The sequence below is a fragment of the Protopterus annectens genome, chromosome 2.part1 (genome assembly GCF_019279795.1).
Source record: "Protopterus annectens isolate FY-2018-M chromosome 2.part1, PAN1.0, whole genome shotgun sequence".
Classification (NCBI taxonomy): Eukaryota; Metazoa; Chordata; order Ceratodontiformes; family Protopteridae; genus Protopterus; species Protopterus annectens.
In genome coordinates this window covers 1,466,078,080-1,466,105,585 of record NC_056729.1, presented here as the reverse complement: position 1 = coordinate 1,466,105,585, position 27,506 = coordinate 1,466,078,080, and the positions used below count along the sequence as shown (strand labels likewise).

Genomic DNA, 27,506 nt, shown 5'->3' with positions numbered 1-27,506 from the left:
TGATCCCAGTTATTCTCATAAAGGGTAATATATAATCATTTAATATGGGATGGGTGAGGCCAATTTCTAACCAAATGGGATAGATTAATTTGAGCACAAAAAGGGAAATTGGCCAGTCTTAAAATGTCCTGTAGGGGCAGCTACCCTAGTTTTTAACTTTGAGCCTATATAGTTTGCTGCTGATGTACAGCTGACTGTGTTACTGCATTCTCTAACACATGAAGAGGTAACATGTTTAGAGAGGGGGTTGCAGATATTCCTTTTTAGCTATTGTTTTTACTATTACTGTGTGTCATGTGACTTATTAATATTTAACATTGATTACAGTATTTTGACCATTATTGAGGACTTACTAACTTAATAAAATAACCACAAATATTAATTATGCTTAATTACTGTTTTCATCAGTAATTATGGTTTATAGTCTAATAGAAGTAGTCAGCTTACATATTATTCTTCTGAGGTGCAGAGGCTACATATTGCACACTGAACAGTGGTTGAAGGTTTATCTTTACTCTGTACATGCGTGGAGGTTGCTGTTTTTCACTAGTTTTATTTTTTGCCTGTATCTATGACATACAGTAACTATAATATAAAAATAAGACAGTCTGTATGCTATTTACGGGACATTCTGCATTTCTAACCTTAGATCCTGCAGAACTGACTTTTAGCAGGTGAACAAAGACAGCTGGTTTCATGGAGCACATATTTGAGCTATAGTGGTTAACAATTTAATGCGGGATAGTTCTATGACAGTACTGCACTTCTGTAAGCTCTATAGGTGAGTTCATAATAGATGTTCATAAATTGATCACTGTAAAGTAGCCTAAGGTATCTAGGTATTACCCCTTGCACTAGCCAGTATTCCAAAGCTTTGGACATCTAATATGTGCTGCAATTACCAGGAGCACTTGAGGAGCTCCCTATAAAAGGCAGTTGGAGCACCAAAGTACTTCAGAACTTTTTTGCCTCCAAAAGGAGCTATTCATTCAGAGGTTCCCATGATAGGAATTTTCAGTCAGTATAGCAGTCAGTACTAGGGGAGGGGTGCATCTTATGAGTTTCTTCTCAGTCTGAACATTCTGATTCTGAAGACAGTATGGCTCCAGATTTCCCAGTTGAAGAAGTTTTTTTATCAGACATTTTTATCTGATATGAATAAGATGTTTCAGTGGGACTGGAATGAAATTCCTATGGCACAGAACATGTATTATGATTCATTACAGATACATATGTTTAAAGCTGCACTTACCCCTTCTCCTGTGTAGCATGCTTTCGTTAATGTTTTTCATATTGCATCAAATCTTCTTCACTGTCATCTTTTTGTTCTTAAGAGGTCTGACAGGTTGTACAAGATCCCTCAAACACACAAGTATCCATTTTCCAATCTTAAAGCAGATCTAGCAGTCATTTCTCTTTCAAAATCTGCTGCTGCTAAACAGATTTCTGCAACTAACCCTGTTCTTTCTGACAAAGATGAAAATGCAAAGGATGAAATTCCTCTAGTACTTTAACTTTCGAGAATTTGACCCTACAAATACATATGTAAACGTTTTTGCCTGTGTTTTTTGAGAATACACAGAAGTTACTGACTAACCTTACTTCTTCTGATGTAAAGAATTCATTAAATGCTTCTGTGACAGCTGTGTTTCAGGTGTTTAAGCATGCTTTATGGTATACTTATGATGCTGACTTCTAGTGCTGCTGCATCTAAATCAATTTGGAGAAGATTGGATTAGTTCCACTCCCATAATCTTCCTCAGGATGTTATATCTGAGATTTTTAAATTCACCATTAGAGGAAGAAAGACTGTTTGGCCGTTCTGTAGCTGAGGTGCTTAAGAAGTGTGATGAAAGGGGAAAATTGATTCAAGGAGTGATTCTGTTTTGTAATCCTCATTTAACAGACAAACAATAGTTTTCCATCCTCCTCAGCTCCCTTTTACAATAAATAATTTAAGCAGTAAGGAACCAGAAATTAGAGTTTCAAAAAAAAAAAAAAACAGTGGAAAGGAGTTTCTAAAAGGAAAGGAAAAGCCCCCAAAATATGTAGGACAGTCGTTTCAGTCAACATTATTATACACCACCCTCCTTCTCCACCCTGGCAACCTTTCCATATCCCTGAGACTTTGATCTTCCCTGGTGGCACCAGACTGTCTCAGACAGATGGAGATGTAGTAGGTCAGTCAACCAACTGCCCACAAACCACAGATATATGCATACTACACTGGCTTCTGAATACACAGTGATCCCCAATGTTTACTATAGTTATGTATAGATAGACATAGATATACACACATGCATATAAATATTATATAGCAATAAGTTCTTGTGTTTGTAAACTGTAATTTGATTTTTGTGTTTTGGTAATGTAAGAAAACAAAAAAATAAGTTCTCCTTTATTATTGTTGACTGTAAGTAGTCTTTATTGTACTACCATGTAGTTTCATAGGTTCATAGGTAGGTACTAGGCTATTGGCCCTAGGGCCTATGTAAGCCTAGCCAAAAAGGTACCCTGGGTTTCGCCACCCAAGAAAATTATTTTCCTGTGCCCCTGTCGAGCAGAGCCACAGAAGTGATCCCCTGGGTGAATTAATTATTTCCCATCCAATCATCAAGATTTTTCTTGAAGAATGCTAATGAGGAGCTCTGTTTGACATAGATAGGTAGTCTGTTCCAGGGTCTGGGATGTCTCTGGGACAGGAATCTATCCCTCCAGCATGTTCTGTTTATTGCAGTGACAAGGTTTAGGTCCCTGCAGCATGTAGTTCGGAGAGATTGAGATTTCTTTAAGTGGAGCATGTCCAGCAGCTCTGGGTTTGACATAGTTTTGTATGTTAGACAGAGATTGCCTCTGAGTAGGCGATATGCGACAGAGTAAAGCTAGAGTTTTTTGAGACTGTCTGCGTAGGGTATCTGTTTGAGGCCAGTAATCCTCTTTGTGAGGTATTTCTGTGACTTCTCCAGTTGTTGCAGATGTCTTGTGAGGTACATACCAAAAGGGGCGCCGTACTCTATAATGGGTCTAATGAGTGATAAGTAGAGGGGAACAATGACCTCTTTTTTCTGGATGAGAAACCTTTTGTGAAGAGGTGTGCCATGTAGAAGGATTTCCTGACCATTGTGGCGATTATCAAAGGAGAGACTACTGTCCACCTGTGTCCCAAGGTCTCTTATCACACTTTCGGTGTTAAGTAGACTACCGCCTATGTGGTAGTTCATGGGTACAGAGTTTTTACCAAAGGGGATGACAGTGCACTGTTTGGCATTGAGCTTCAGGCCATGGCTTTGACACCAGGCATCTGTCTCAGTGAGGCCCTTTTGTAGGATGCCCACATCGTTAGGAGCTTTGATTATGGCTCCCAGTTTGCAGTCATCTGCAATCTTCGTTAGCCAAAGACCTTCTGTGTTAGTCTGTACTTCAGAGAAGTAGATACCAAACAGGAGAGGACCCAGGACTGAACCGTGTGGAAGTCCACTTGTCACTGGTCTTAAGTCAGATTTGGAGTCTGCTACTTTCACAGTGTGGGTTCTGTCCATGAGCCAGTTGGCAACCCTTCTTGTGACATGGGGATTTAGACCTAGTTTAGTGAGTTCATCTATAATTCCAGAGTGGGGGATGTTATCAAAAGCCTTGGAGAGATCTAGATAGGCTGTGTGAACCACCTTACCCTCATCTATGGCTTTGGTGAATGCTTCAAAGAAGTCTGTCAGGCTTAGGAGACATGATCTGCCTTTTACAAACCTGAACTGGTTGGGGTCCAAAGTTTGAAGATTACCAATGTCTTTGTTTATGAGTTCCATGATGATAAGTTCCATGGCCTTGCAGACCAGGCTCATCAGGCTAATGGGGTGGTAGCTCCCAGGGTCCATTGCGGCTCCCCCTTTGTGGAGTGGGATAACTGTCACAGTGCGCCATTCAGTGGGCACAAAGCCTGAGGTGAGGCTATGATTGAACATGGTACTTAGGTGGGGTGCCAGTTCATTCTGTAGTTTGTGTAGAACGCAGCCTGGAATATTGTCAGGTCCCATGGATGCTGTGTTCTTGGCTTTGGAGAGTGTGGTTTTTACCTGTGCAGCCATGATTACAGAAACTTTGCGTTCTTCCGGTATAGAGATGGGCCAGAAGCTTAGCCAATTGCTGAAGTCAATAATTTTGTCCTTGTACTGTGGTATCATTCTGGGTGATGGCAGGATGCTACTGAGGGCTAGGGTCATACCTGCCTGGGCTACAAGATCGGAGAGCTCCTCCATGTCTCTTTTCATGTAGTCCAGGGAGGTACATCTCAGGTCATTCACACCAACATGGACAATGACAGGGTCATATTTGTACTTGTTGTGGAGTGACCTGAGTGCTTGCATTCAAAATTCATTCCATATGTTCATATTAGTTTAATCTGTAATGTTTTCTGTTTTGTAGATTGAAAGTGAGTCCCTTGAAGCTCAGGAGGAACGGGAAACTCGACTTTTTCCATCAAGAGATGACAAGTGCAAAATTTTGTGCCATGCACTAACAGCAGATTTCCTGATTTATGGTACAAATGTAAGTTTATTGTTCTTTTTTCATACTTTTAATTGTCTGTGAGTCTTGGCTGTGTTGACTGTGGTTCCATCCCTGCCGCTATTTCTTACACCAGAAAAGTTGACCAGCTCAGTCACTACATGCCAGCATATCCTTTACAAACAGGTAGAGCAAACCTCACCATATATCAGGCAGTAATGACTGTACCCCATATTCCTCTCCACATGTAGTACTGAATTTCTTAACTGGCATTGAGGTAGCAGGCCTCTACTGTGCTCTACGTATTGTTAAAACATCCATTTCTTAGCCATTAGCAAGACCATGCCCTTAGAGTCGATTACAACTTACACCCAGGCAATAGTAGTTATACTTGATTAGACCAAATCCCATCATATTGTGTCCCAATTTATCAAACTTGTTTAATTACAGAGTACTCTTTTGAGTAATAAAAATGGTGATTTTGTGCCTGTGTATGGATGTACTCCAGTATTTGACATCAGAGAACAGGGATTAGTATAAATATCTTCTTGTTTCTCAGTTTTTATACAATCTCAGAGTTGTTATATAAGCAAGGAGCAGATGGGGATGTAAGCGTGCTTATCCCCTTTAAAAACAGCTTATAGTGAGTTATATTTTTTTATACTTAGAACTCTGTTTTATTGTTTGTAATGTATTCTGTTTGCGATTACGTGTGCTGAATAAGGTGAATCACAAAGCATTAACAGAAAACGTAACTGTAAAAATCAAGAGTAAAGGAGATAAAGTTATGCTGAGACCACAAGCAAAAGAAAAGCATTTTAGTTTTATTCATCAGTTTAGTGCTTTGATCCAGATAAAGGACTTCTTCAGAACTGAGTACAACTTGCAAAGACGGTCACATTTATATTGTTTAATAGTCATGTGATATTTGTGGTAACTGAAATTTAACTGCACCAGAAAAATTATTAAAATACATATATAAGAAGTGAAAAAAATGTTGAATGTAAACAAAGTAAATAGACTATCAATAATAATAATACCAACAACAACACTTTTTAGAAATATCTCTATGGCATAAAGTTGTGGTTAAAAATATCAATCCATTACTAAAATATAGTTATGCCACTCTCATTTTTAAGACACTGCTATAAGAAATACAGTAGTTTAGCTGTGAGGAAATTCCTGCATCCAAATCTAGCTGCTAAGCAAGTTCTCTGACCTCAATTCTTAATGCTGTGAGACCACCGTAGGGTCAACTGGTATATCTTCTAAGATGTAAAACAATATCCTTTTGTGCTTTAGTCTAACATAGGTTCATAGGTTGATACTAGGCTATCTGCCCTAGGGCATTTATAAGCCTAGCCAGAGTGTGTTTGGCTTTTGCCACCCTTTTAGATTAGTTGACTGTGCCTCTGTATAGTAGGTCACAGAAGATAGCCATTTTAAGGTTAGTTTACTGTGCCTCTGTCTAGTAGGGACACAGAAGAGATTCCACGGGTAAACCTACGATCTCCCATCCACTTGTCAAGATTTCTCTTGAAGAGGGTCATTGAGGGGCTCTGCCTAACATGGACTGGGATTCTGTTCCAGAGTGAGGGCAGCCTCTGGGGTATGAATCTGTCCCTCCAGCATGTCCTATTTATTTCTGTGCTGAGGTTTAAGTCCCTGGAGCATGTAGCTCTAAGGGACTTGGATTTCCTGAGGTGGAGCATGTCCATTAATTATGGGTTGGACATGGCGTTGTACGTCAGGCACAGATCACCTCTGAGTAGGCGGTACGCAACTAAGTAGAGCTGGAGTTTCTTTAGCCGAACTGCATAGGGCATCTGTTTGAGTCCCTTGATCCTCTTGGTGAGGTACTTTTGGGGCCTCTCCAGTTGCTGCAGGTGTTGGGTAAGGTACATCCCAAATGAGGCATTGTATTCAATTATGGGTCTGATGAGTGATGAGGGGCACAATGACCTCTCTTGTTCTAGATGTGAACCCTTTCGTGATAAGGTGGGCTATATAGAAGGTCTTTCTAACCAGTCTGGCAACATAATTGTCAAAAGAGAGGTTTCTATCTACTTGGGTCCCCAAATCCCTAATTACTCCTTCCGTACTTAATGGATTACCACCTATGTGGTAATTTGTGGGCACTTTGTTTTTCCCGAAGGGGATGACTATGCACTTTTTGGCATTTAGCTTAAGGCCATGGTTCTGGCACCAGTTATCCGTCTCTGTGAGAGACTTTTGGAGGATGCTTGTGTCAGCCGGAGAGTCGATTTATGGCACCCAGCTTGCAGTCATCTGCGAACTTGGTCAGCCATAGTCCTCCCGTATTAGCCTGTACCTCAGAGAAGTGTATACCAAATGAGAGAGGTCCCAGGACTGAGCCTTGTGGGACGCCACTTGTAACCGGTTTGGAGTCTGACATGGCACCTGCAATACTGACCATGTGGGTTCTATTCCTGAGCCAGTTTGCAACCCATCTTGTGACATAGGGGTTGATATTTAAGCTGGTGAGCTTATTTATGATGCCCGAGTGGGGTATTGTGTCAGAGGCTTTTGCGAGGTCCAGGTAGGCCGTGTGGTCTACCTTCCCTTCATCTATGGCCTTGGTGACTGTTTCAAAGAAGTCGACCAGGTTCAAGAGGCAAGATCTGCCCTTAACAAAGCTGAATTGGGTGGGATCCAGTGTCTGGAGGTTACCAATGTCCTTGTTTATGAGTTCCATGATGATACGCTCCATAGCTTTGCAGACCAGACTAGTCAGGCTTATAGGGCGATAGTTTCCTGGGTCCATTGTGGCACCACCTTTGTGGAGCGGGACACTGTTGCTGTACGCCATTCCTTGGGAACATATCCTGTAGCAAGGCTGAGATTGAACAGTGACTTTATGTGAGGGTTTAGTTCTTTTTGGAGCTCGTGTAAGACGCAGCCCGGGACACCGTCTGGTCCCATTGATGCTGTGTTTTTTGCTTTGGAGAGGGCATCTCTCACCTGTGCATCTGTGATGTCAGGGAGGCTACATTCTGTTGGGATAGACATTTGGTCTTTTGGGGAGGGAGGGGGAGGGGTTTGCACTGAACCTGTCTGCCAGGATGTTGGCAATGTCTGTGGGATCAGTGTATTTTTTGTCATTTTGTACTAACTCAGAGCATATCTGGGAGTTGCCCCCCAGATTCCTGACATAACTAAAGAAGACCTTGTGATTATCTTTAGTGTCTTTTGTGCAATTTTTCTTTCGAAGCTGGCCTTAGATGATTTTATGAGGGATCGTAGTTTCTTGCTAGTACTGATCAGAGATGCCTTCCCTTTTTGGGATTTTGCTCTATCATGTAGTAGCTTCCTCCTTCTGTTGTATAGCTTATTTATGGCCGGGGTCCACCAGACTGGTCTCCTGCCTTTGGAGGAGTGAGTCTTGGTTTTATTTGGGATAGCACGATCCATGCATCCCTGTAGGTGTCCATAGAATGCATTTGTAAAGGATTCTGCTGTTTGGGCAGTATTTTCCACTGGCCCGGTGGCTTTGAAGGATTCCACCTCGGTTTTGAGAAGTGTGAAATTTGCTTTTGAGAAATTTTTCACCATTATTTCCTTGGCTGGGGGTGGGGATGGGATATGGATGTCCAGTGAGATTAATTTATGGTCTGATCTTACCAATGAGGGACATACCTCTGGTGTGGAACATAGAGTCCCCATGTTGGTGATGACCAGGTCCAATATGTTATCCCCTGTTGTGGGAGTGGTGACCAGTTGTTCCATAGCATTTGAGTTTATAAATTCTAGGAACAGTTGGGCAAGGGTGTTGGGGCTTGAGTAGTTTTCCCAGTCGATGTTTGGATAGTTGAAGTCAGCCAATATTATTGTGTTTGGAGAGACCTTCATATTCTCCAGTGTTCTCAGGAAGGCCGAGTGGGGTTCCTGAGTTTGGGAGGGTGGTCTGTAGCAGGCTACAAACTGAAAGGTAGTTTTGCCCACTGTTAACTGTACATGGATGGTCTCCGATGCTTCGTGTAGTGCCACTAACCTGGAGGTATGGGTATCTTTGATGAATATGAATACTCCCCCTCCTTTTCTGGTTTGGTCCGAGTTTTGGGGCCGAAAAGCATGGTATGAGGTATAACCTGGTAGTGCTGGGGTGCTCTGTGGGGCCTTGAACCAGGTCTCTGTCTCTGCACAGATACCAATATTCTCCATACTGATGTCTATAAAGAACATTAATATCCTTCTTCTTAGTTAAATTATATAATTTATTTATTTATGTATTATTTATTTATTGACATTTGTTGACTGGGAAAGTCCACTGGCTCAGTAGCCCATTTTCAGTGGAGACCCAGGGAGAAAAGCTCCACAAATATGACAAACAAATGAATATACAGAGAAAAAGAAATTACAACAAAATTTAAAAAGCTGCAGAAATATGACAAAAACAAATGAATATACAGAGCAAAAAATTACAACAAAAACAACATAAATTAGTTAATTTGTACAGCATATAGTTGATTGATAAAAACATGATAATACAGAAGGTACAGACAAAATATATGGTATATTCGTAGTGGTGAGGATATGGGTGGAAGTGTGGTAAGTAAAGATGTGATGTTTGCTGAAGGTAGAGAGAGAGATAATGTAAAGGGAAGAATGATGTGAGTGGAAGAAGTTGGTAGGTTGCTGTGTGTGATAAGACAGGAGATGATGGAGGATTAATGGATAAGATAAAGATAAGAAAAGGATAAGAAGAGGAAAGAAGAACTATAGTTTTGTTTATGGAGGCATATAGTTTGGGATACAGGGACAGATGTGATTGTTGAGAAAGTATTTCTTTAGAGATATTTTGAATGTGTTTAGTGAGTCTAGGAGGGTGATTTCTGGGGAAAGGGCATTCCAAATCCTAGCTATGGCATAGAATTAGAGACTGAGTCCGACTATTTTATTAGGTTTTCCAACTGTTACCAGTTGTTTATATGTAGACCATAGGTTTCGGAGTGGAGAGTAGGGTTGTAGGATCTTTAGAAGGGTAGGGCAACTATCTGGAGAGTCAATTAGTTTATGAGCTAGAGTTAGTTGGGTGGAATCTAGGTAATTTGGAAACTCTAGCCAGTTAAGTTCCTTAAGAGCTAGACAGCTAGACATGTAAATGTTTGTATATTCTTTTTTAAAGCTTCTTTCAGTTTACCTACCATAATAAATGTTGGTTCTGCATTTAGCCAGGTAGATCACTGCTTAACTGCCAAATTATAAAATTTAGTTTATCTTATTTTTCGCCCCCTCGCCTGCATATCAGTGGTTTGATCTACAAAATTTATGATGATGGCAGTAACCACATTTATAGGTTCCTGCCTTTTTCCCAATAATGCTTCCTTACTTTTTTTTCAGTTTCTCTTTCATTCTACTTCCTGTTCTGTGTACAAAAGCAGATTTCTCACCTAGTCTAGCTCTTACCTCAGGAAAGTGAGAACAAAAATCTTCAAACAGGTGTTTAAAGTATTCTTGTTAATCTAGGAGTCTTGGTTGTAATTTGGGATTACAGCTTTTTCAAAGTTCTTGTCAGCAAAAGATCCCAGACTGTTACAATTTTCATTAATTTTTGTTCTGTCCAAATAATAGGTTTGTAAGTAATTATTATGCTTGCAGTCCTTTGAGACCATTGATCAGCCTAGCCTGAATGTCCATTTGCATCCAAGCACTGTCTGGTTAAGTGACCTGCTCAAGGTCACATAGTAGGCAAATGAGGGTTGAGGGAATCAAATCCTGTACTATAGGAATATGGCTTAAATTTTGTGCCACACCCCCAGATAATTTCATCTCTTATCTCATTTAACATTTCTGAAGGATAGAATCTTTCCATGAACATATCAATTAAAACTTCAGACTTCACTGTCTGTCAAAAACATCTTTATTAAATTATCACTTATGACATAGGCAGTCATACATTTATATAAATGAAAACAAAAATAAAAAAACAAGTGGAAAAAGATTGTAGAAACAAAACCACTAATCCAATAAAACAATTGTGTCAGCACACAGGTTGCAAGTCCATAAAACATTTATTGTATAAATTCCACAAGCGCTTTCACCCTAACTCAATTGTAGGGCTTTTTCAAGTGTAAAAACAGTGTAACTGTTCAATCAGCCATCTTTAAATAACTTCATTTTAAAAAGAGGCGCCAAAATAAGTCTGACCTAAATTTAAAATAACCACACACATTTTTACAACTGTCAAGTTTAAAAACACAAATAAATTCACTTTGTTTACCAAACATTAATAAACTTGATAAAACTTTGAATCAAAGTAGTATAAAATAACACAAAATAACAGTTCTATCTAAAGAAGAAGAAGAAAAGGATGTCAAAAATTTAAAATACTTTAAAATTATGTTAAACAATACAATCAAAATGTTACTTTAATAATTGTTTCAGTGGTTGTTTTAAGTAATTAGTTTGATAAATCTTCTGCTTTTTTAATCAAATAAGGCTTAATAGAAATATGCTCATTTAGTCCCGGAGGTGGGTGGCATTCAATCTGATTTGCCAATAGGTCTCCCTGCAGCATAGCCAATTCTTCCAATCTCCCCCTTTAGGGTCAATAGGTACTTGTTCAAGAATCCCAAAATGAAAGCCAGTGTGTTTAGGCTCCATTTGTAAATGTTTACTTAATGCATTATTAATATTCCCTTTTTTATGTTATATAAATGTTCATAAATTCGTTTGTTCAACGCTCTCTGACTTCCCTATGTAGAAACTAGGACAGTCTCTATACAGGGCTAAGTACACAATACCCTTAGTATGGCAGTTAGCCTTCTTTAAGTAAATCCTACTGTTGCCATAATTTTTTAAGGTGATGGGTACTTCATCCAAAATGTATCTACAATACCCACACCTACTAGTTCCCTTATCCAAAGTAGTTGTACATCTATAATTGTTACTTTCGAACACCCTTTTCAGATTTGTTCCTGTTTTATAAACAAAGTTAGGATGATCACCTACTTTGTGTACTAAGCCCTTATTGTGCTTTAACATCTTCCAATTTCTCTGAATGAGGTCAATGTTAAGTTGTCAATCTCGCCTTCATTCTTGCTTGATGGGTTCGGAGCCGATCCTCGGCTCCGACTCGGCACTTGCTTTAGCTCGAGAACTCCTTTTACCAGCTCGAGGCAGCCCCATATCCCATGATGCAAGGCAGTAAGTACCCTGATCTCGTTTGCCGCTTCGCTTGGGAGGTCTTCTTTTTACCAGCTCCTGGTAAGTTGTTTCACTTTGTGATTTTCAAGCCCCTTTTTAGTCAAAAACTAATTTTTATATAGTTTAAATTTAATTTCTATCCCTTCCTGACAGAAATTCCCTGTCTTTTTGAATTTGTTCTTAGTTATCCCTATCCCATCCCCTGTTAGGGTGTGTGTGTTGGTGTTTTTATAGAATACCTTTTGGTATTTTGTGTAATTTAATTTTATTTTGACTGGTGTGTGTGTGTTTTGTGTCGGCACCATGTCAAAGGAGAGGGTTTCAGGTTTTAAGAAGTGTGACTCGTGCTGTCAGAAAATGTCTCTGACAGACGGTCACACTTCTTGCCTGTATTGTCTGGGCCCTCTTCACCTGCAGGACTCCTGTGCTATTTGTCACTCCTTCAGCCAGAGAGTCCTGCAGGAGAGACATAACAAACTGGTTCTTAGGGGCCTTCTTAAGCCGGAGGGCTCTCCGCTAAGTCGGCTCCACCGAAACCAGCAAGAGTTTCCAAGGCCCAGGCTTCTGTTTCTAAGCCTGCGGCCTCGCCCGACTGCAGAGTCGAGATCGGCCCGCTGGAGCCGATTCTGGCTTGACTAGCCGGCACCGATGGCCATCGGTGCCGAAACTGTATTGTTCACTTCGATGTCGGCCCGATCGGCTCCGACACCCATGTGGCACAGGCATCGGTGTCGGCCCGATCGGCTCCGACACCGTTACTTGGTGGCTGTATCGGCTCCGGCTGGAGCCGATACATCGGCGTTCTGTCGGCTCCGAAATCGGCTCCGACAGGATCCGTAGTGTCGGCTCCCATGACTCATTCCAAGAAGAGGTCGGGGTCTCCTTCCTTGTAGCCGATACTTTCGCCCGGCTTCACCCCTTCTGTCGGAAGGGAGCCATCGGAGCCGATCTTCAAGGTCATCCAGGTTGTCTGACCATGACCTAGAGAGAGTGGTCAGCAGATTGCTCAAGTCACAGGTACTGGCCCAAATGCTTCACAGTCCGTCTCAGCAGACGACTGTTGGTCCACACCGTTACAGTTCCTCCTTCAACTCTACCCCAGAGCTTGGAGTTGGAGTCTTCGGCATAGTTACTGCTACGGCTGGAGGACGGATACCCCTTCTGTTCCTTCAGCCTCTACTCTTATCTCCTCTTCCTTAGAGGGATTCGTGGTCGGGCTTCCATGGTCTCCTCCGAGGGGTGAGTGGCATCGGACCCTTGTCGAACCCGCTCTTCCCCTTGGAGCCTCGGCCTTGGTGAGCTCGGCTCCGACATCTGCCTCGGATGCTTCCCTTCGGTGGTCCCTGGAGTTCCTAGCTCTTCGGAGCGGGTTCTCTCGGACCTGCCTGGGAGGGGAGCATTCGAGGTGATGAAGAGTGTACTGGCCACTGGTATCAGTCAGCAGTCTCTTCCCGTAGCTCCTCCCTCTATTGTACCTGTTGACATCTCTGCCACTTCTCTTGCTACAGGACCCAGAGATCCTCCGCCTCAGGTTTCCCCATTGGGAATTTCCCCTCTTCCGAGGATTCTCCTGATGTTTCGGGAGATCCTCCTAGGAAGAGGACTTGTAAGAGGAAGCATGTAGACTCCCGAGTCTGTCACGCCGGATACTGACTTTGATGAGTCAGAGGGATCCCTAGATCCCCTCTGAGGATGTCTCCTTTCAGACATCCTAGAACTTCTGAAACAGAGGGAAACTGGCCCACCAACAATCCCTCTGAGGATGAGTCAGTATACCTAGAGGCGTTTAGATCTCGGCCCTCCACCTCCTGGGTGTCTCCGCCTTCGACCCCTTATGCAGGTGATTGCACGAAGGCGTGGACAGCTCCTGACTCTGTAGAGCCAGTCCCTAGGAGGCCTTCTAAATTTATCACTGCCCCTAGTGACAAACAATTCCTTACCAAGGGTGTCCCGCTGATGCCATGGTGGTGGCTGCGGCCACCAAAAGGAACTTGCAGATCCTTCCGCACTGGCCCATCCTCCTAATAAGGACTCTAGGACCATGGATAGGTACGGCAAGCAGATGTTTTCCTCAGTGACCTTTGCTATGCTCGCTGAATTATCTTTGTCACTTCACCAGACTCCAGAGAGATATCCTGAAGGAGCTGGGAGAAGTAGTTCAGGATCCTACAGCTGCAGGGGCTCAAGAAAAGATTGCTTCGCAGCTAGGAACCCTCAATTCCATTGCTAACTCCTCCATGCGGCTAATATCTTATGCTGCGGATGGAGTAGTAGAGCCGCAGGCACAGGTGTGGCTCTTAGACGCCAAGCCTGGATGCGGCTATGTGATTTTATGGATCCCTTTAAGGCGTCCTTCACAAATTCTCCCTTTGATGGGTCAGCTTTGTTTGGCCCTCAGGTGAAGGAGACCTTGACCAGGTGTGAGCAGGACGGCAAGACTCTTTCTGCTGTTGGAGTCCGTTTTCCACCCCTTCTAGGCCTTATCCCAAAGGACAGAAGGGTGGTAAGATGTGGTTCCGTAAATCCCAAGGAGTCACGCCGGATTCACATGGTCAGTTTACCCCTAGAGGCAGAGGGGGTAACAACAACAGACGCCGCTCTAGAGGCAGAGGGGGTCCGAAAAACCAGGGAAACAGGGAGCCTCTCTCTGATAAGCCCTTTCAGCATCCCTGAGGTGTTGCCCGGCTGTCCCTCCTTGGAGGCAGTCGGGGGAAGATTATCACTGTACCCAGAAGCCTGGCGTTCCCTCACTCAAGACAGATGGGTACAGTCGATCATATCCAAGGGTTACATTATTCCTTTCGAGGAAAGTCCCTTCCCCTCAAGTTCCCTTCCAGACGTACCACCTGGTCTAAGGGACATTGCAGAGTTAGAAATCGCAAAACTACTGCAAAAAAGAGCCATTCAGCCAGTTACAATAGACCATTCAGAGCCCGGAATCTACTCAAGGTTCTTTTTGGTCCCCAAAAGAAGGGAGACTGGAGACCAATATTGGATCTCAGCAGACTCAACAAGTCTGTCAGGAAGACAAGATTCGAATGGTCACTCTTCAGTCAATTCTGCCCTTCTTACAGAAGGACAACTGGATGTGCTCAATAGATCTTCAGGATGCGTACTATCACATCAAAATTCACAGACGCTCCAGGAGATTTCTCCGCTTTCGGCTGGGGTCCAGTCATTTCCAGTTCAGAGCTCTGCCCTTTGGTCTCACTACAGCCCCCAGAGTGTTCACCAAATGCATGGCAGTGGTCACGGCTCACCTGAGACGTCAAGGATTCCAAGTGTTTCCGTATCTCGACGACTGGCTCCTATCAGCCACCACCAGGCATCAGCTTATACAAGCCAGGGATTACACAATAGACCTTTGTTCTCATTTGGGCATCTCAGTCAACTTCGAAAAGTCATCCTTATCGCCCTGCCAGTCTATTACCTTCATAGGCGCAAACTTAAACACTGTTCGGATGTCAGCTACCCTTACAGAACAAAGAGTTTCAGACATTCAGACTCATGTCAGGATCATTCTGGCCAGCAAGAAAGTACAGGCCAGAATGGTTCTAAAAGTATTAGGTCTCATGGCTGCGGCCATTACTCTTCTTCCCCTGGCTCGATTCTACATGCGCCTCCTTCAGTGGATGCTGTTCACACAGTGGTCATACCAGCAACTCCCAATGCGTCACCAGATTCTGGTGACACAAACATGCAAAGAACATCTTGCTTGGTGGATCACATCGTCTCAGGTTCACCAAGGCAGATGCTTTGTACCTCCGTCCGCGATAGCCACTGTCACCACGGATGCCTCCCTGATCGGGTGGGGGGGTCATTATCAGGGCAGGATGGTTCATGGGACGTGGCAACCGTTCGAGTACCATCTGCACATAAATGTCCTGGAGATGAGAGCAGTGCTTTTAACGTTGCAAGCCCTCAACGACTTTCTTCCCGTAGGGACAATTGCAGTCCACACAGACAACATGTCTGTAGTTTGGTATATCAACAAACAGGGCGGAACCAAGTCCTACCCCTTGTGTCGAGAAGCGCTCAGACTATGGCAATGGGCGATCTCCTCTCATCGGTTTCTGGTAGCAACGCATATCCCTGGGAAAACCAACATTATAGCGGACAGATTGAGCAGAGCTATTCTCATGCCTCACGAGTGGTCTCTCAAGCAATCCATAGCGGAAGAGATTTTTCTGGAATGGGGTCGCCCATGTTGCGATCTTTTGCTACTCCCCAAAACAGCAAATGTCCAGACTTCTTCAGCCTCTTCCCTCTATCAGGCCATCCCCCAGAGACGCTCTGACCCAGGATTGGCCCCAGGGACTTCTTTATGCCTTCCCCATTTCCTCTGATCCCTCAGGTGATCCAGAAAGCTACCGTTTTGAGAGCCAAATTGATTCTCATTGCCCCTTACTGGCCTCGACAAGTTTGGTTCCCGTTCCTCCATCATCACCTTTTGGTGCAGCCGTGGCATCTGGACCCAGTGCCAGATCTACTGATTCACCAATCCGGTCAGCTGCACCGGTCAGTCCCTTCTCTCAACCTCACAGCATGGTTGCTCCACTTCCTTCCCTAGCCAGGCTTCCTTTGATCTCTAACCCAGTTAGAGATATCATAGTAGCTTCACTAAAATCCTCTACCAGGAGGATTTACACAAGCAAATGGAACGTTTCTCTTATTGGGCTAAGGCCCAAAATATTGATCCTTTTACTGCCCCTGTTCAGGCAGTTCTGGACTTCTTAGCAGAGATTTTTCATGCAGGCTCCTCTTCTTCCACAGTCAGAGTTCAGTTGGCTGCTATTTCTAATTTTCATGTTGGGATAGCAGATCATAATATTATGTCCCATAGGCTCTGCAGGGCCTTCTTGAAAGGAATTTTCCTACTAAAGCCTCCAATCAGGAATCATCCTCCTCAGTGGGATCTAAATTTAGTGCTGACATCCTTGATTCTCCCATCCTTCGATCCAGCTGTTTCTTGTTCCCTGAAATATCTTTCTTGGAAAACTTTATTCCTAGTGGCTATTACATCTGCCAGGAGGGTGTCTGAACTTCATGCTCTTCGGTTCGACCCCCTATTTGATTTTTCACAAAGACAGAGTATCTTTGAGAACTAATCCATCATTTTACCTAAGGTCGCTTCAAAAACAATCTGAATCAATCCATTGATCTCCCTGTATTTTTCCTAACTATTCAGATAGAGCTGAACAAAAGCTACATTATCTTGACGTCCACCGTCAGCTTAGATATTATTTGGACAGAACAAAAAATTTAGGAAATCTGATCAACTTTTGTTTCCTATGCGGATAATAAAAAGGCCTTCCTGTTTCTAAAGTGACTTTGTCCAGATGGCTTTCTTCGGTCATCACTGAAATTTATACGATCAGGGGAAAACAGCTGTGCTCAAAACCTAAAGCACATTCAACTAGGAGTTTAGCTACTTCTACAGCTTTTCAAGCTAGACTGCCTTTGGACACTATTTGTGCAGCGGCCACTTGGGCCACTCCTCACACTTTTGTTTCCCATTACAAATTGGACTTGGCCTCCAGGGACAGAGCCAGTTTTGGCTCTACAGTCCTCAAGAGTTTGTTCCATTGAGCCACCCAGGATAGAGGTGCTAGCGACGCGGTCCCATCAAGCAAGAATGAAGGCGAGATTGACAACTTAACATTAAGAAGTTATGTACCTACCATAACGCGTTCCATGTTAGTTGTCTTGTCTCGCCTTCTTTCTTGCGACCCTCCCTCCTTCCCCCTGGCCTGGACAGACCTTGTATAAGAAACTATTATGCTAAAGACCATTCAAACCTGGTCCTTTTTCCATCTGTAAGTTTCTTCTTCCTTTGGGAAGTATTTTATGCTTGGTGTTATTGCCCTTTGTCAACAAACGAGATCTGGGTACTTACTGCCTTGCATCATGGGATATGGGGCTGCCTCGAGCTGGTAAAAGGAGTTCTCGAGCTAAAGCAAGTGCCGAGTCGGAGCCGAGGATCGGCTCCGAACCCATCAAGCAAGAAAGAAGGCGAGAGAAGACAACTAACATGGAACGTTATGGTAGGTACATAACTTCTTATTAACTTCCCTTGTAATGGTACTGTGTTGAAGGACCATAGCTCTTTTAAAAGCTTGTTCACTATCCACTTCATGACCTTTTACAGTTTCCAATGGTTTCCCCAAAATAGGAGAATATCTAGTTGCACGACCATTTATAATTTCTTCCCACACTTCCTTTATTAACCTATCAGGGTAACCCCTTGAACTAAACAAATCAGAAATAAAATCAATTTCCACTATAAAATCATCCCACTCTGATGTCATCCTGGCCGCTCTGACCATTTGGCCCTTGACTATACTCCTTTTTTGTTTGCAGGGGTGGTCACTGCTGAAGGGGAGGTAGGAATTACTGAAAGTATTTTTCCTATAAATTCTTGATTTCAGGCCCCCATTAGTTTTATCTAACCTCACATCTAAATAATCAATTCCACCCTGGTCAAAATTAAATGTAAATTTTAAGAATCCAGTGGTGGAATTTAAAAACTCAACAAACTCCACAATAGTGAATGCTGGTCCTTCCCAAATAATAAACAAATTGTCCAAGAAGCGTCTGTATAATTTGATGTTATTGTTGTAAAAATCAGAAGGAAACAAATGCTGCAACTCCCATTGTAAAAGGACAAGGTTAGCGTAGATGGGGCACAAGCTGCCCCCATAGCTACGCCTCTAACCTGCTTAAAAGTTTCCCCCTCAAAATACACAAAATTGTTTTCCAACACAATTCTCATTAGTTCTATCAACAGGTCAATATCAAAGCTCAAGGTAGACTTACTGTCCTCCAAAAGTAGCCAAAAGTAATCTAAACCCTCATCAGTTGGAATACAGGTGAATAGGTCAACCACATCAATGGTTAAAAAGTACACCTCACCTTCATAAGACTGCAGTGTCAAACCACGTAAAAAAATCCCAAGAATCCTTCAACTTATGCTCATACTAATCAGGGATGTGTTTAAGTGTATGGTCCAAAAAAGATGCAATAGCATATGTCTTAGACCCCTTCCCTGACACAATTGGCCTATATGGAGGGTCAGTTGTACTTTTATGGATCTTTGGAATTCCAAAGAAAGTCGCTAGTCTTGGTTTCTTAATGGTCAACATAATACCAATCTTTTCATCCAGTCTACCTTCCATGATGAATCTTCTATGGCTAGATCTATTTTCCTGTAAGAGATGTTGATCTCATTCGTAGAAACTGGAATGTAGACATCAACATCCCCCAGGATGTTCAAAATTTTACTAGAGTAATCAAAAGAGTTGACCAAGACCATACCACCCCCCTCCCTTATCAGGTTTCATAATTCGAATCCCCCTGTCATTGAGTAAGTCATCCAAGATGCGTTTTTCCCTTGTGGTCAAATTAGCCTTAAACAAAAACTTTTTCTTAATTTTTTATCTACACTCAGTTCGTATAACTCTGATGCACATGTCTCTTCAAACACCTGTAAAGCCAGGTGGAGAGGAAGGTTGAATGTACTAGCCTTTCTAAAGTTAGTTGTATCATAGCCATTGGTCTGCTCAAACATTAATGCAAAATTTAGTTTTCTAGTTTACAGTTTTAACTCTATCAGAGTATCACAAACATCAAATCTAACCGTTGGAACAAATTTAAAACCTTTTTCAAAAAGGTGAAAGTGTTCTTCATTAATCTCAATCCCACTTAGGTTAAAAATTTTAAAACCATTGTAGGAATAAGTCACTTTGTCAGAATCAATAACTATTTCCCTATTTACTTTATTGCCCAAGTTAATCATTACACTTTTCCTTTTTTTTTTTTGTTTTCACTTGGTTCCTTCCTTTTCCCTTTCCCCTTTCCCCCAGAAAAATCCTGTTCATTCAACTCTCTTTCTTCCCCTCACTCAGCCATGTCAGTAGTGACTACCACATCTTTGTCAGCATCCACAGTGGTGGGGTTAGGTGTGGAAATATTAATCACTGGGGTGGTTGGATTGTGGTGCAAAACATCCACAGTAATTTGTCTATTATTGACAAATTTTTCACCTATTTTGCATTGTTCAACTGTTTTAGATTTGGTCAAGTCCCTTACAACTGTAAGATCAGATTGTATGAACTGTTCCTATAAATTCTCCCCTTGAACACATAAGCCCTATTTTCACTGTATTTGTTTCAAATCCCTTTCTAATTTTCTTTTTTCTCTCTCATATATTTCTTCACATTTTCTTTCAATCCTGTAAAAACTGTTATCATAACTTTCTTTATTAAATTCAAATAACAAATCCTTTCTGATGGCTTCATCCAATTTCTCTGCTTCCTTTAATGTCATATCCACCTTCATTTTAGCAAATTTTACCATCAGCTTTAAAATTTTAAAACCACATTCATGTTTTGCACCACAGTCCAACCAGCCCAGTGATTAATATTTCCACACCTAACCCCACTACTGTGGATGCCGACAAAGATGTGATAGTTACTACTGACATGGCTGAGGGAGGGGAAGAAAGAGAGTTGAATGAACAGGATTTTTCTGGGGGAAAGGGAAGGGGAAGGAACCAAGTGAAAACAAAAAAGAAAGGAAAAGTGTAATGATTAACTTGGGCAATAAAGTAAATAGGGAAATAGTTATTGATTCTGACAAAGTGACTTATTCCTACAATGGTTTTAAAATGTTTAACCTAAGTGGGATTGAGATTAATGAAGAACACTTTCACCTTTTTGAAAAAGGTTTTAAATTTGTTCCAACAGTTAGATTTGATGTTTGTTATACTCTCATAGAGTTAAAACTGTACACTAGAAAATTAAATTTTGCATTAATGTTTGAGCAGACCAATGGCTATGATACAACTAGCTTTCGAAAGGCTAGTACATTCAACCCTCCTCTCCACACGGCTTTACAGGTGTTTGAAGAGACATGTGCATCAGAGTTATACGAACTGAGTTTAGATAAAAAAATTAAGAAAAAGTTTTTGTTTAAGGCTAATTTGACCACAAGGGAAAAACACATCTTGGAGGACTTACTCAACGACAGGGGATTCGAATTATGAAACCCGATAAGGGGGGCGGTATAGTCTTGGTCAACACTTTTGATTAATCTAGTAAAATTTTGAACATCCTGGAGGACGTTGATGTCTACATTCCAGTTTCTACGAATGAGATCAACATCTCTTACAGGAAAATAGATCTAGCCATAGAAGAATTCATCATGGAAGGGTAGACTGGATGAAAAGATTGGTATTATGTTGACCATTAAGAAACCAAGACTAGCGACTTTCTTTGGAATTCCAAAGATCCATAAAAGTACAACTGACCCTCCATATAGGCCAATTGTGTCAGGGAAGGGGTCTAAGACATATGCTATTGCATCTTTTTTGGATCATACACTTAAACACATCCCTGATCAGTATGAGCATATGTTGAAGGATTCTTGGGATTTTTTACGTGGTTTGACACTGCAGTCTTATGAAGGTGAGGTGTACTTTTTAACCATTGATGTGGTTGACCTATTCACCTGTATTCTAACTGATGAGGGTTTAGATTACTTTTGGCTACTTTTGAAGGACAGTAACTCTATCTTGAGCTTTGATATTGACCTGTTGATAGAACTAATGAGAATTGTGTTGGAAAACAATTTTGTGTATTTTGAGGGGGAAACTTTCAAGCAGGTTTGAGGCGTAGCTATGGGGGCGGCTTGTGCCCCCATCTACGCCAATCTTGTCCTTTTTCAATGGGAGTTGCAGCATTTGTTTCCTTCAGATTTTTACAACAATAACATCAAATTATACAGACGCTTCTTGGAAGATTTGTTTATTATTTGGGAAGGACCAGCGAACACTATTGTGGAGTTTGTTGAGTTTTTAAATTCCACCACTGGATTCTTAAAATTTACATTTAATTTTGACCAGGGTGGAATTGATTATTTAGATGTGAGGTTAGATAAAATAGGGGACTGAAATCAAGAATTTATAGGAAAAATACTTTCAGTAATTCCTACCTCCCCTACAACAGTGACCACCCCTGGAAACAAAAAAGGAGTATAGTCAAGGGCCAAATGGTCAGAGTGGCCAGGATGACATCAGAGTGGGATGATTTTTTTAGTGGAAATTGATTTTATTTCTGATTTGTTTAGTTCAAGGGGTTACCCTGATAGGTTAATAAAGGAAGTGTCGGAAGAAATTATAAATGGTCGTGCAACTAGATATTCTCCTATTTTGGGGAAACCATTGGAAACTGTAAAAGGTCATGAAGTGGATAGTGAACAAGCTTTTAAAAGAGCTATGGTCCTTCAACACAGTAACATTACAAGGGAAGTTAAGGACCTCATTCAGAGAAATTGGAAGATGTTAAAGCACAATAAGGACTTGGTACACAAAGTAGGTGATCATCCTAACTTTGTTTATAAAACAGGAACAAATCTGAAAAGGGTGTTCGAAAGTAACAATTTATAGACGTACAACTACTTTGGATAAGGGAACTAGTAGGTGTGGTAGGTGTAGGTATTATAGATACATTTTGGATGAAGTACCCATCACCTTTAAAAAATTATGGCAACAGTAGGATTTACTTAAAGAAGGGTAACTGCCATACTAAGGGTATTGTGTACTTAGCCCTGTGTAGAGACTGTCCTAGTTTCTACATAGGGAAGTCAGAGAGAGCATTGAACAAACAAATTTATGAACATTTATATAACATAAAAAAAGGGAATATTAATAATGCATTAAGTGAACATTTACAAATGGAGCCTAAACACACTTGCTTTCATTTTGGGATTCTTGAACAAGTACCTATTGACCCTAAAGGGGGAGATTGGGAAAATTGGCTATGCTGTAGGGAGACCTATTGGCAAATTAGATTGAATGCCACCCACCCCCCGGGACTAAATGAGCATATTTCTGTTAAGCCTTATTTGATTAAAAAAGCAGAAGATTTATCAAAATAATTACTTAAAACAACCACTGAAACAATTATTAAAGTAACATTTTGATTGTATTGTTTAACATAATTTTAATGTATTTTAAATTTTTGACATCCTTTTCTTCTTCTTTTTTAGATAGAACTGTTATTTTGTGTTATTTTATACTACTTTGATTCAAAGTTTTATCAAGTTTATTAATGTTTGGTAAACAAAGTGAATTTATTTGTGTTTTTAAACTTGACAGTTGTAAAAATGTGCGTGGTTACTTTAAATTTAGGTCAGACTGGTTTTGGCGCCTTTTTTTAAAATGAAGTTATTTAAAGATGGCTGATTGAACAGTTACACTGTTTTTATACTTGAAAAAGCCCTGCAATAAGCGCTTGTGGAATTTATACAATAAATGTTTTATGGACTTGCAACCTGTTTGCTGACACGATTGTTTTATTGGATAAATGAAAACAAACCATATTGACACAATTTCATCTGCAAGCATTTTACATCACAAACCATACTGACATAACCCCAGCTGCAAACATTATACAGCACTTATAATTTACCCAATCATTGTCAAATATTACACAGCTCATTTTAGTCATACCTTCTTTTAAACCTTATTTCTCCCGTGTGTATTGTTCCCACAATTCCCATTTTTTTCCTATCTAATCTGCTCCTGTCCTTTTTGAAAGATCCAAATTCCAGTTTATTTGTGCTACTACTTCTAGTACAGCTGGCTTAGACTATGATTTCCATTTTCTAGTAATTATTTTTTTGGCAGCCATCATAATTAAACTCGTTAAGGCCTTACTATGTCTAGGCAATTCTGATTCTGTATCATAGCTCAGAAAAATCATTTCTCTAGTTACACAGACTTGCTCACCCAGTATCTCTGACAGAGTAGTCTACAGGGAATCTTTAATGTCTGCCAACTCATCAGTCCCAGAAAATGTTTCCAATTACCTCTTTCTTCCCCATCACACCTCCCACATTTGCTGTGTACCTGAGTAAAAATTATCTGGAGTCTGCTTGGGGTGTAAAAATATCTATATAAACATTTCCAAACAAAAACCTTAAATCTTCTAGATTATGTTGCATATTTAGGAGATGTACATATATCCCCCCATTGTTTCTCTGTGAATTGCTTATCCAGTCTCTTTTCCCAATCCTTTCTAACTTCTTCTAATTGATTCTCATTTGTCATGCAATGTGTTATATACTCTACTAATTAAACCTTTTTAGACAGCAGATTCTGTTCTAGATTCTACTAAAAACTCTACCAATGCTGGTCTTTCATTTAGAACCCCCCTATTTCTTTCTCTTTAACTCTACTCTGATATCATTCTTGATAAGGAAGGCAATTTCTAACCTGACGTCCAAATAAATTATTGGGGTCTTCCCATTCTGTTACCTTTCCTTCTCTTGGTATTTTCTCCCAATACCTTGGTTCCTTTGCCAGTTTTCTCCAATAAGTTCCAGCTCCCTCTTTCCTATTGTCTGTACCCCTAATTGCTGTCATACTATCAGCAGAATCTCTTTTCTCCAGTATTATTCTCCTTAAAGATCTACATTCAAACTCCCAGTCTCTCCTTGTTTCTTGAGCTTACCCCCGTTTCATCATCACCCCTTTCCAGTTTGAATTATAGATTTCTGCTTGTGCTATGTATAGGAGACTTAACTGTGGAGCTCTGAAATACCCCATCAAATTGGGTAATGTCTATCTGGCTTTTTCTATTGGAAGAATCAGTTTATCCTGCTTGACTCTTGCTGTCTTCCCCTCCCAGATAAAATCCTTCAGCTCTTTATTAATTGCTATCCACAACTTCTCTGGTTGATAAAAATATCTCTGATATGTCTACAAGACTAAAAGGACTAAAAACATTTTAACTGCTTGTATCTTACTATCCATATCCATGTAATAGAGCTTCCGATTTCTCATTTTTTTAATCTTTTGTTTAGGCTCTTAACACATATCCTTAGCTGCCACACCAGAATCATGTTTAATCCATACTCCTAAATACTTCATTTTATCATGTCTCCTTAAATATGGGCATTCCTGAACCAGTTCATGTGTGGCTACATAATTTACTGCTATTGCTTTGTTTCAGCGTCATTAATTTTTATCCTGAAAAGATCTGAGACTGTCTCAAAATATTCCACAACAATGTACCATCTTTTTCTGGTTTTGTCAGGAATAAAATATCTGCAAATAAAGCCAACTTTTCTTGATTTCCATGCCAATTATATCCCAGAATTTCTGAGTCCCTTATTTTCCTTGCCAGTAGTGGAAAAGAGGACACACCTGCCTGGTTCCTCTGCTCAAGCAGAAATTATCAGAGAGGACCCCACCAACTTTAATTTTCACCTCTGATCCCTCATATATCCCCCTAATCAACATTATAATTTTTCCAGGAAATGCAAATGATTGAATTGCCCTGCTCATAAAGTCCCAGCTCACTATCAAATGCTTTCTCTTCATCAGGATCCACAACAACAATGTTTTTTTTTTACATTCTGCTTCCCTCTGGATCATTAGTGCTCTGTTAATGTTGTCAAATGTTTGCCTCCCCTCCACAAAACCACATTGACCCATATCTGTCAGTTTTGACATGACATTTGCCATTCTTTTAGCCATTATAGACATGAACCCTTTATAATCATGGTTTAGTATTGAAATGGTCCCGTATGAAGATGGATCTGATAGATCTTTACTGTCTTTATCTGCTTTCTTCCAGGATGGTGGTACTTCTCCTCCTCTTCAGATACTGGTAAACAAAACCTTCCAGATCTTTATCAATTTTTTTCCTCCTAGCTTCCAAACTTCCACAGGAGTACCATCTATTCTTGGGGACTTTCCTGTAGATTGGTTATACATCACAATTTTTATCTCATCTCCTCCTATACTAACCATTAGTAATTGAGCCTCATCGGCCTCTAACCCTGGCATATTTAATTCGTGCATAAACATTTCCATTTGTATCTTTTCTTGATTTTCATATTTATCTGCTTTATAGAGACTCTCATAGAATTTCTGAAATATTTATAATTCCTCTACAGGATCTCTTGTTACCTTCCTTTGTTATAGGCATCCCAAGTTTGGCGGCAACCCTTTATACTTTCTGTAGCCTGAGTCATTGTGATAAAAGTTTTTTGCTGTATTGTTATTATCAAAAAACAGTTGCTTAATCTTTCTAAGCTCATGCATATTATCAAGGTAACCCCTTATTTTCTGCCTAGCATTCTGCAGTTGATCCTCTTCTTGTTCTGTGAGATTCCTGTGTCTGCAACACTTTAACATTTGTCAGTCCCTCTAAATAATTCTTGTTACTTCTTAACCATAGCTCCCTTTCTTTTATTTCCACCCTACCTTTAAACTCCACCTTAATTTTATCCCAATTCCTAGCTGTATTTTTTCAAAAGAAATTTCAATGTTCTCTAACAGCTCCTGAATAATCTCCACTACCCATTCCTTAAATTCCTCTCTTTTCAACAGATAGGTGGGAAAGCACCAATGTCTTATTTTTATTTCATTACCCTGTGCTTTTATTTTAGGTATTATTGGCACATGATCTCAAATAGTTATTGGGTGAGTATTAAGACCTTCAATTAAATGCACATGTTCCTGTGAAATGTAAATTTTGTTTAGCCTAGCCCAGTTTTTATGTCTAATATGTAAATTCAGTATGAACTTTTGTTACTGAATTCACATCTTCCATGCCAAATATTGTCATAAATTTCTTCAAAAACATGCCCTCCTTTGTTATATTTCCCTTCCCCAGACACTCTTCACTGCCGCAAATCAAATTTCAGTCCCCCCCCCTGTAAGTAACATTCCTTGCTGAAAACTGATTATTTCTCCCAGAATTTTCTTAAGCTCCATTATAGCAGTTTTAAGTGGAATGTAAGTACATGCCAGTGTAATCCTCCTCCCTTGCAGTAGCCCTTTGGCACTAGAAATCTGCCATTATTATCTTTTTTTATCTTATTCCATCCCTATTGGAGCACTTCTTGCAATTAATGCAATACTCCTCTTTTCCTTTGTCCCAGGTTTTCTGCTGAATAACCATCGGGAAATCCTTTCTTTATCAAATTCACATGTTGTTCTTTCTAAGTGTGTCTCTTGTAATATAGCTATTTGTATTCTACATTTTTTAGTATAGTTCACTACTCTTTCTTGTTTGTATTTATCTGTGAGGCCATTTACATTTAAAGACATTAACGAAAGCATCATTACATTAAACAGTTGTTATTCCCACCTTTTATTAACATCTTTTTGTTGAATGTCTAGTTCCAGCTTTTGTGTTACATGCATACACTTTTTGGCAGGTTGAACTTTTATACAGATGTTTCTTGTCATATCCATTTGAGTCTTATAAAACTTTATTGAAAACCGTCAAACAAAAAAAATAAAACACCCCTCAATACCCCTAAAACCTATTAACTTAATACTAATACTTAAAACTATGTATACCTTCAAATATTGAAGTTTTACCCTCCTAATAGGAACAGAAGTCTCACACTGACAGCCACACTCACAAACTTGAGTTGACCTAAAAGAAAGGTTAACCATGCTAAGATGCATGGTACAGCCTTTGCTTCTACAAAGAGCTGATTGGTTTTGTCTGATCTTTATAGCTTTCCCAGCTGGGAAAACACCTGAATGTTTCCAGAGAACATAACTACCTTGGAAAAGCCCCTGAATACTTTCAGAGAACATTATCTACCTTGGTAAAACCCCTGAATGATTTCAGAGAACATTATTTCCTAGCCAGTTTCTCTTTTCTTTTTTTCTCCCCAGGCAATCACTCTCCACCAGACTGTAGCCGGTTTCTCTTTATCAGATTATCTCCATGGAGACATGAGAACCATGCAACCAGTTTCTCTGTATCAAATTGTTTCCAAGGAAACATGAAGACCAGCTGCAGAATTGTTAC

General features: G+C 40.6%; 1 protein-coding gene across 1 annotated transcript in view; it reads left to right on the top strand.

Moving 5' to 3' along the window:
* The window catches only part of WDR19 (WD repeat domain 19), a 3,663,919-nt gene that overhangs the window by 985,725 nt on the left and 2,650,688 nt on the right, over nt 1–27,506 (top strand). The window contains exon 14 of the mRNA XM_044062937.1: nt 4,420–4,542. Coding sequence (XP_043918872.1) covers nt 4,420–4,542 — 123 coding nt within the window. The remainder of the gene's footprint in view (nt 1–4,419; nt 4,543–27,506) is intronic.